At 41.8% G+C, this 10,275-nt stretch overlaps 1 protein-coding gene across 3 annotated transcripts in view; it reads left to right on the forward strand.

The window, feature by feature from the left end:
* Window positions 1-6,012: 6,012 nt before the first annotated feature.
* Window positions 6,013-10,275, forward strand: part of pclob (piccolo presynaptic cytomatrix protein b) — a 59,703-nt gene continuing 55,440 nt past the window's right edge. For 2 of the 3 annotated variants that reach the window (XM_024280884.2, XM_036212436.1), the window contains exons 1-3: window positions 6,014-6,316; window positions 7,342-8,374; window positions 9,306-10,142. In XM_024280884.2, coding sequence (XP_024136652.2) covers window positions 7,565-8,374; window positions 9,306-10,142 — 1,647 coding nt within the window. In that variant the 5' untranslated portion in view covers window positions 6,014-6,316; window positions 7,342-7,564. Of the gene's footprint in view, window positions 6,317-7,341; window positions 8,375-9,305; window positions 10,143-10,275 lie in introns of all 3 variants that reach the window. The other variant, XM_036212437.1, reaches the window with a different exon arrangement.

Here is a 10,275-nt window from a genome sequence, read left to right on the forward strand (position 1 = left end):
CCTAAAACGTGTATAAACACAAAAAGTTATGTTGAACCCATTTTCCTTCTATACACAAAACTGTAAAAAGCTAAACAATTAGATCAATTATCAAAAGCTCTGTAATTTTACATTTAAAAATATTAGTTTTTATCAAATTAATTTTTAAATTAAGCAAACCATCGACCCAAAATTTTAATTTGATGAAAACAAAGATTTTTTATGTAAAAAATGACAGATGTCATTCCAGAAGTCCCACATCCCGGTAGTGATAACAGTCCTGTTCCTCAGCCCCACCCCTCTGACTGGATTCTTACATTTCGGCTGTGGGCGGAGTCAGCCTCCAACTTCCCTGTTTGGTTACCCTTTAACAAGAGCGCAGAATGGTAGAGGCCCCGGCCTACATCCACTGTAAACCAGGCGACTTATATTCCGGAAAAAAAAAAAGTTTCACTTTTTTTCAATGTATGATATGAAGTCAAAAATAATTTTCCAAAAGTCAGCACATTTTTTTTAAAACATCAGGTACTAACAATGTGTACATATTATAGCAGCAGCCAGCTGGGAGCCTGTGGTGGCTGGTGAATATTTGATGAGAGAATGGATCCTCTCCCTGGGCAGGTTGAGTGTAACGTGCATACACAATCAAACACATGAGCACTCAGACGGGCGCACACGCAGTCATGTGCAGGTGTGCACACACAGAGGCCAGGTGGAACCGTTTCCTTGTTGCTCAACAGTCCTGCACCGTGCAGGTGCCAGTGAAGGTGATATTGGAGTATAACTCACAGATGAAATGCACACCAGAATGTGATCTTTACAGCATCTTGGAAAATATTGAGATATGTTTGAGAAATTATTTTATTTATGAATGCATTGATTTATTGTGCATACAGATTGTATAAGGCAAAATCTTAAAATAACTTGATCTTGGATGTTTGCACTTCACTCCTATTTTATTCCTCACACTACACTACAGGGTAGCCTAAAACCCCTTCTACTTTTACACCTCTTCAATTATATAAAGCCTGCTGTCTAGACATTATCACTGGAGCTCAAACTTTCTGATGTCCATAGCTCCAGTATTATTTAGTTTGTTCAGCTGAATAAATATGGGTTGTTTACTAGTCAGCAGCAGTGCTCCAAACCCAGTGCAGATGAAATATATCCACTTTCCATCGCTGGAGAGCCCCGCTGATGATAAAATATGTCTGACACTGGAGCAATAGCGGTCCAGACATTCTTACTTTAGGCTTTTGCCAGCTCCAATAAAAGCGTACATTAGCATTAAAGTGGATGCTCTGTTTGCCCATGAGGAGGCATGACTGACTCAACGTTTTCTCTCTACATAAAAAAAAGCTCTGACACATGAATTCATCTTTATTATTTTTTCTCAATTCCCTGTTTCCAATCAGACCAGGTGTTTAAATGGACTGCCAGCTTTCATTTCCCTTCCATACATTTTCTTTTTTCCCCCTTTCTGTCTCTGATCTGCAGTGATATCCTTCCCACTGATTTGTAATATTTGGAGGACGTGAACCGTGTTAACCTGAAAATTCTCCCATTCGGCGGGATCAGACGGGAGGGAGCAGGCTGGGGGAGAAGAATGGAGATAAGAACAGTGAGAGCAGTCGATAAGGTTGCACTGATGTCTTGTTGGCGCTGTTTCTTTAAGAGTATTTTTAGTACGTAGATAGCACCGGTCACTCATCAGGAAAAAGGACTGGGTGGCTGAGTGGACCTGAGCAAAGCTCTAGTTCAGAAAGATGCTAAATGAGAGAAGCATTGCACTCAGAAATGCACAATCATGTGCAGAGTCTGCATATTCTAACACAATCAAGTTACAGTTAGATGCATGTCTGGAGAAATTAAATAAATCCTGTTTAATATGAAGTCATATTTGGAGCCTTTTTCTGATTTTCTGGAGCTAGAGTATTGCAAGAGCATATTACCCCACTCTCATGATAGATATGTAAATTTAATGACACTGGCAAAGAATGTGTGATCAGGTTACTGTATAGATTACCAGGAGGCCCTGAAAAAACATTAGGCATAGAGACCTGGAGAGGACGGGAATACAGCACATCTCCATGCAGGTTACAGCTCCACAGCCCACCGGCACGTCTCCTGAGGGAACCATGCCCAAAAAAAACTGCTTCGCCTTCCTCAAGGGTCAGCGTCAGAGGTGTGTATTTGCGTTGAAACAACGATAAAACAGAAGGAAATGCTGCTCCGTTAGAATCTTTAAAGAAGATTGAAACTGTCAAACAGCATGATGTTCCGCTCTGTCAGCTTAATTAAAATGAAAATAAGCACCACTTTGGATTTCTTGTTTGTTTGTTTGCATTAGGGGGGAGCCACATAAAGAAACTCTAAGAAAACGGTAGAAAAACGTTTGTGTGGGTCGTGGAATTAGGTGCAGTGTTTTTAAGTAGGTCTTTCTTATGCAGTACTTTTTAGCAACAAAAAGGCTGTAGGAGTGGGTTGTCAGCTGTCTCGTGAAATCTGCTAACGCTACTGTGAGGAAAGCAAAAACAAGAAGAGGCAGAAGAAGTAGTGGCTGCCCACTGATACTACAGCAGAGATTTGATCCTCGGAATTTCAATTTTCCAACGTGTTCCTCACCTTTAGAGTCTAAAAAAAGAAGCATTCTGGCAAAATCTGTGTTTGATGCATTTCCGGTTGCATGTCTGCATGATATAAGTGCACAGCCACATCAGCAGCTAATCAGCAGTCGAGGTCTGCCAAGTATTCGCTTACTGAATGACTTCCGTGTGTAAATGTGTTTGCATGACTCGGGACTTCTGTACTCACCTCACCGTCTTTCCCAATAAGCAATAATCCCATAACCTTGAATCAGCTTCTCTTTAGAGAAATCAGCTTTCAGCTTAACTTGTCTGAACTTATTCTAAAATGAGCTTTACCGAATAAAATCATGTGTTGCAGAGGCAAAGGCTCCTTATTTTCTGTCTGGAGTTGGTCTTATAGAATTTGAAGGATCTCTGCATGCATGCACTCGAGCATTCTCCTTCAATCCACAACTATGGCAGATTAGTGGGTAATATTTCTTTTTAACAGGAAGTTTGCTGTGGATTCTGTACTTTGTCTGTATGAAATTGATTTTTTTTCTTTCTTCCTGTGCCAAAACATAACATTTTTTTACCATAAAAAAGTCAAACCAATTGCAAATCTGCAGTTAAATAGACTTTGTCAACAAAATAACTAAAATTCCACCCTAAGAAAAACATCATCAACTTCTTTTATACCTTTTAAACAATTGTGTATTCATGAATAGAATGGAACTCAAAAAATACATCAACAAAAAACTAACTTTTTGTAGGAGGCTTTTCTCTCCATTGTGAATACTAATGAGACTTGACAGCAGGCAGAGAGCATTTTAAAACACATTTTTACCATTCACTGGCGTACAATTTTACTTCTCAGTAAATGAAAAAGCATGCCATTAACCAAAACACTGTTTGCTCTAAAATATTACTATTTTGCTTATTTTTATGATTTATAAGACACACAGAACCCTATCTGGTGTGTTATTAAAAGATTTAGAGGAGAAAAAATACAATCTTGAATATAAAGCGTGTGAAAGCGTGTTTACTGGCGTGCATATGGATAAAAGAAAAGATGTGAGTACCACATCTGGTGACTGCCTGCTGTTGTAGGGAGTTACATAAGGTTGTTTCCTGACAAATCCATCTCCCTTGTGAAGCAGGACGTAAAATAAATAAATAAACTTACAGTTTAGGACACCTGAATGTCATTTCTAATTCTTTAAATTTACAACTTAATGAATGGAAGTACACTGATATCCCTGCCTTTAGTCAAGAAAATCATGCAGCTGGATACTTTCTGTATGTGCTCTTGTATGTTTCACCTTGCTAGATATTGAAATAGTGCTATGAAAGAACAAGCCTAGAGCCAGATTTGCGAGATTTGCACTACTTTAATATTTGGCACCAAACTTCTTCCAAATGTGAGTACATAGGCTAGTATCAGTTTGCGACAGTCCAGTGTGAACATGCTAACATTGCGTTAAAGACTTAACGCTTAAAGACTTAGCATGGTCTTGAAAGCACATCACATGCATGTATGCAGCCTAATAAGAACCAGTGGTGGAGCTACAGTGGGACTATTGCCCCCAATTATTGACCAAGTCTAAGAAAATATCAACGTAAATGTATTTAAGATTGCAAATATAAAAGCAATATCTTTAACAGCACCTTAAGTTAAATTGCTTTAATATTAATAACAATAACAATGGTAAAACTGGTTAACATATATGTTTTTTGATTTGTAATGACATTCCTTTCCACTGTTCTCATTTGCCACCCTTCCAAAATTTCCCTCCTCAAAAAAAAAAAAAAAAAATGTTTTAGCTCCGTCACTGCTAATATTGAAAAATGTCATTCCTAAGCCCCGGTTAAAGTTAAGTGCTAAAAAATAAATAGAGTTGATTAAGTTTAGGATAGGGCTTTGAGGCAGGCTGGGAAGGTGAATTAAAATGGAAAATCCAAAAAGCAATACCTATGCAATCTTAAGCATGTGGTGCTGTCTGAGACCATGTATGTGTGTGTGTGTGTGTGCAGTGAAGCCAAATGTGGTGCTTTTCAAAGCGATTCTGGTGCTCACGAATCACACATGACGTAACTCTTCCTCACGCCCACACAACATTTGCTCTCCATTCTTCCCACACATCTCAGTCCCCGCTTGCCACACGTTGGCTCTGTATTTATCGGCTTTGTGTAAATCTGAATGCAAGTGTGAGGACATGAAAGGATGCTTGAATCATCACTGGAAATTAAACTGAAATTTTTGAAACCATTGAAACAAAAAAAGGGGAAATATTACATGAAGCATAACATTAAATCAAGTTTTGAGTGTATACATTTTTCCATTATTACAATGTATCTATATTTACAATATTTTATCTTAAAACACAATTATATAGTAGCACTGACATGGTGTTAGATCTTGAAGGCCTGGTTGGTACAGCTCTGTTAGGTCTGATTCAACAGTAACAGTATCCAGGAACACGTCTCACTCCAATCACTTTTGACTTATTGTAAAAGCTTCACCACCAGTGGTCTTCTAATAATGAATGTCATTTTTGAGCAAAATTAAAGAGGTTATGTGGTTTTCTTCAACGTACTTTCTAAATCTAGAGTAGATTTAATTAGAAATTTGCTTCTAAATTGAAGGCGAGAGTGTTGGCACAGATTAACTCTTAGTTCCCACGGCTAGCGTTACAGCTCCAATGCGAGCACCGCTAGCTTACAGCCCCTCACAACCCTAACCTAACAATACCAGAGCAACAAACGGCTAGCAATGTTGTAGGACCTACATCACAGCCTGTTTATTCTGATGTAAAATACGATTTTCATTGGAGTGGGTATATCAGTCTGATCCAAATTGCTCTTTTTTTGCTTGTTTTTTTCCCTTCAGTCTGTGTGCATTTTGTGGTCCAAACACTTTGCTTTTTCAATCTAATAAGCAACAGGTAAAAGAAGCAGAGAGGGGAGAAAAAAGCAACGCTTTTTGAATGCAATGCTCTCTCTTCTTTTCTCCTTTGTCTAAACCACTTGAGGGTGGTACTTAATAAAGTCAGATGAAATGTGAAATAAGATATGTCTGCGTACCTGCAAGATTCTTCATTTCATTTTATTAGATCAGAGAGATTAAAAGGTCCTTATAATAAATAAAAAAAAAACAAAAAAAAAACAGGAAGCTGTATTCAGTCCACCTAATAATGTCCTGGCATGCAAGTGGAGAGAAAATGCATAAAATATGAAGACTTTAGATCTATAATCAATTCACAAACACTAATTGGCTCAGCAGATATTATTGATTTATATCCACAAACATGATTAGGGCTGGGAGATGCTTCTGGATATGTTGAGGATGTAATCCTCGTGTCTCCTGGTTCTGCCTGACTCCTCACGACCATCAAATTCACACGGCGCACTTATCCAGTGCAGATGTGCGCAGTCTGTCAGGATCAGGAGGGGTGGGGGGGCAAATCCCTCAGTTGTCGCCGCACGTGACTTTAGGAGCGGGGGGGGTATGGGGCGGGAAATAAATCGCTTGTCCCTTTAATTTCAATTTCCGTGCGTGATATTTATCGTGATCACCTGTCAGATGCGGCGCATGCGCACCGGGGGTGGGAGGCGGAGTGCGGGGCCGTCCGTTCGCTGTGGAGGCTGCCGCTGCCGCTGCCCTGCGCGCGTGCCCCCCATCCCGCGGCGACAGACGCACGGACTCGGAGCGGGGGTAGATCAGCGGAGCTGCGGGGAAGATGGGGACGCCGACGAGCCGCTAACACACGGTACTCTCTCCTCCGGTTCCCGCTGGTCGTCGCGGTTTGGGCGTTTGACATTGTGACCGTGGAGGGTGAAGGATGCTCGGCTTCGGCGGAGGAGGGAGGGAGGGGGGAGGATAAGCGTGGAATTACAAGGATGACATGGATTTTGCTTCGTTGAAGGTTGATTTTTTCGAATAATATTTGCAAACATTTCGACTATTTCTGCCTCTGAGTCAAGGGCAAACAAACTGGTGAAAACGTGGTTTCCTTGTGTCTTATTTTTAATTGATTTTATGTTGTTCTAACCCTCCACTCGTGGGCTACCAGTCTCTGCAGGACTGTCCGTTCTGAAATGGTGTTATCCCTGGCAGGATGTGCATCTGTGGAAAGATGGGATCATATGAAGCATTCACGCCTATGGCAGAAAAAAAAGCTACACATTCAATATTCAATCCAGCTGTTTACTTGCAGACCTCCTGTATTCTGCTTTTACCCACTAAATTCGCTTTATTTTGAAGGCCCTCACCCAGAGGTGCAGTTTCTCCTGTGTTTACTTGTCCTGCAGGAACATTTCTCACCCCTTGACAGTCTGCACCACTTGGAACGTGATCACCCAGTCATTTTGCAGTGAGAATGCTTCACGTTGCGATTTTGTGGGCCGAGAATCCACTAAAACGTGGTTTTGAAACAGGTTTGTGGAAGCTGGCTCTATTAGGAGCCGTTCCTCGCCCTTTCTTGCACACTGCATCTCCGGATCAGTGGGTTCTCTGAAAACGGCGCGTGATCATCAGAGCGTCACATGCAATCTTCATGGTCCTCCAAGCAACATTCAGTGCACCGGTGCTGTAAATGAAAAGGGGATCATTATGCCATACAAGTGTTTTTTTTGATTGTGTTGTTCGAGATAACAAAAAAAGGTGCAAAAATGGCATTAAGGAAAATCATCTTCATGGGTGTCATCTATCTTTAGGTGCACTAGATTTGATTGGAATTCACAGAGTTGTCCACAGTTTCTTCATCTCCCTCTTTTTTTGTGTGTTTGCTTTTAGGAAGTCGGATGTAGATGCTGAACCTGAGGAGAGCCCTGGGAGCAGCAGCAGCAGCACGAGCAGCAGCAGAGGGGCCATAGATGCCCTCTCCACAGGTGCGGCTCCAGCCCACGCCTCTGCTGGAGGTGCAGTGCAGAGGGGAGACGGCAATACCTCTGACTCTGACAGTACCTTAGATTCCAGCACTGGTGAGGAGGAGGAGGAGGAGGAAGACGACCCAGCTATGTTCTCTTCCAAGTTTCTTAGTGGGGCTAACCCCCTGAGTGCTGTGTCTTCGGCTGTGAATAAGTTTGGCTTGTTCGGAGATGATGGAGAGGGAGACAAGAAAGCCCCTCCCCAGCAAGCGAAGAAACTCTCTGGGGAACAGCAGCCTGGAGGAGGTCCTGGCAAAGACTCTCAGCAACAGCAAAGCTCCCAAAAACCCGGCCAGGGACCCTCTATGCAAAAGTCCCAGCCGGCTTCAAAGCAAGGATCGCCACAACTGCGGGGAGATGAGCAGGCTGGACCCAAAAGCAAGCCTGTGGGGCAAGCACAGAGCTCAAATACAGGGACAGAGCAGCCCAAGGCTCCACCGCAGCAAGGTTCTCCAAAGCCTGGAGGTCAACAACAGGCCACGGCTAAGAGCGGAATACAAGCAGAATCTCCAAAGGTGTCACCCAAACCTAACATGCAGCAAAAAGCTGGTGTGCAGCAAAAAGATTCTACAAAGACGGGAGCACAAGGGGCAACAAAGGTTGGGGCAGAAGTGGGGAAGCAGCAACAGACTTCATCTAAGGTGGGACCTCAAAAAGAAGGCATCAAGCAGCAGCCCTCTGATAAACAGCAGGAAGTAAAGCGAGCAGGTACACCTGACCTAAAGTCAGCCGGAGCAGCAACCAAAGCCAGATCTCAGTCAAAAACTCAACCGCTGTGTCCGGTGTGTAAAACAACAGAACTCAATGTGCACTCCAAGGAGCCGCCGAACCACAGAACGTGCACACAGTGCAAAAGTGAGGTGTGCAGCTTGTGTGGCTTCAGCCCTCCTGACTCTGATGTAAGTAAAGCTCCTCTTATCAACAACATACTACAGTTATTGAACTAATTTTGCTTTATATTCTTCTTAAAAGAAAATTTTACCGCTCCTGTTTTCTTTAAATCTAATGTATGATTAAAACTGATATCATTAACATTTAAAATCCCACTCCAATCATCTTTTGATCTATTTTTAGTTATGATTATGACATTTTTAGGCAAAATCCAAAAACCTGTGTTAATTTTAGGACACAATTTCTACAGAGCAGCAGGAGTTCATTATAAATTCACCTCTGAGTTGTGGGCGGGACCCCCGCAAAGCAACTCCGTCACCAATAGTGGAGAGTTAGGACGAATCAAAACTCTTCCCCTCCCCCTAAATTTACCCCTTCAAACGAGAGTTATAGAAAAATGGCGTCTTCAAATTCTGTGTCTCTCCGCAACGAGGGTTAGCCTTTAAAAAAACTATTTCAAACATCCCTATCATTTCTAATGTCCCTACAGTAGGAGGGGTAGAGGAGCCGGAGGGGTAGAATTCAGATTTGGCCTTAGTGTATCTATTTACATTCCCTCTCCTGCTAGCTTACAGCCCCTCACACCCCCAACCCAACATTACCAGTGAAACAAAAATGGTGAGAAATATTTGAACTGTCCAACCATACTGTTTTGAGCCAGCTTGTTTTTTTTGTCTGCTTCTGATTTACAGCAATTTGAAAAAATAAATACTAAAATGCAATTTTGAGCTTAATGTTCTCAATATACATGTCCTCCATTATTATCAAAATGCCACAAAAACATGTAAAAAAGACCAAAAATAAATATATTTTTTTTAAATCATAGTGGGTCTTTAATGTTCTTAGAAATTTTATTGTGTCTCAATTTTAGATTTAGCTTTTTTGTTGTTTAAATATATTATTTATCCTGATGTTTATTTTTTTCGTCTTTTCATATAGGGTCAGGAGTGGCTTTGTCTTACCTGCCAAGTACAGAGAGCTCAAGGAACGTCTGTGTCGCCAGGGCCTCCTATGAAAAAACCCCCACCCAACAAAATCTCAGCTCCACAAAACCAAACTGAACCTGCCAAAAAAGGACCGTCAGCGCCAGGTTCACCTCAGAACGTGCAGTCTAAATCAACAAGTGGGCCAGCCAAAGATGGAGCTGCAAAAGCACCAGGAAATCCAAAACAACCAAGTCCAGCACCTCCTCAGAAAACTACTCCTGACACTCAGAGGAAAGGAAGTTCACAACAACCACAACAGACTAGTCAGACGGGACAAAAACAAGGTAGCGCAGGTAAAGCTCCTCCGCAGGAGTCAGGAGGTTTGTTTGGCTTTGCTAGTGCTAAAATGGAACCCACAAAGGCAGAAGATTCAGTGACTGGGAAGATGTTCGGCTTTGGTTCCTCCATATTTAGCTCTGCGTCTACCTTGATAGCCTCTGCTGTTCAGGACGAAGCTAAAGTCACACCACCAGTTTCTCCTAAAATGCAGCCCACAAAAGAGACCAAACCGTCGACTGTGCAGGAGTCGGAGCAAGACAGGAAACAGAAACAGCTTCATCAGACGAAGTCTCCGACTCCAGTGCAGAGCAAAAGTGAAATCTCTACTCCAGAGGCTCCAAAGACATCAGTCTCCCCCAGTGCTCCAAAAGGAGGCCAGTCCACCTGTCCCATATGCAACATGGTGCTGAATGTGGGCTCTAAAAATCCCCCAAACTACAGCAAGTGTACTGAATGCAAGGGCATGGTTTGCAACCAGTGTGGATTTAACCCCATGCCAAATGTCAAAGAGGTGAGTTATTCTTTTAATAAAAATTATAATTGTATAATCCACAAATACATTATTCAATTAAACTCAATCACCTGTGAGCTATTTCAGCTTTTTGGAACAAGCTTTTCTTGATTTTTTTTTTTTTTTTTTTTTT

This window comes from Oryzias melastigma, linkage group LG6, assembly GCF_002922805.2.
Source record: "Oryzias melastigma strain HK-1 linkage group LG6, ASM292280v2, whole genome shotgun sequence".
Taxonomy (NCBI): domain Eukaryota; kingdom Metazoa; phylum Chordata; class Actinopteri; order Beloniformes; family Adrianichthyidae; genus Oryzias; species Oryzias melastigma.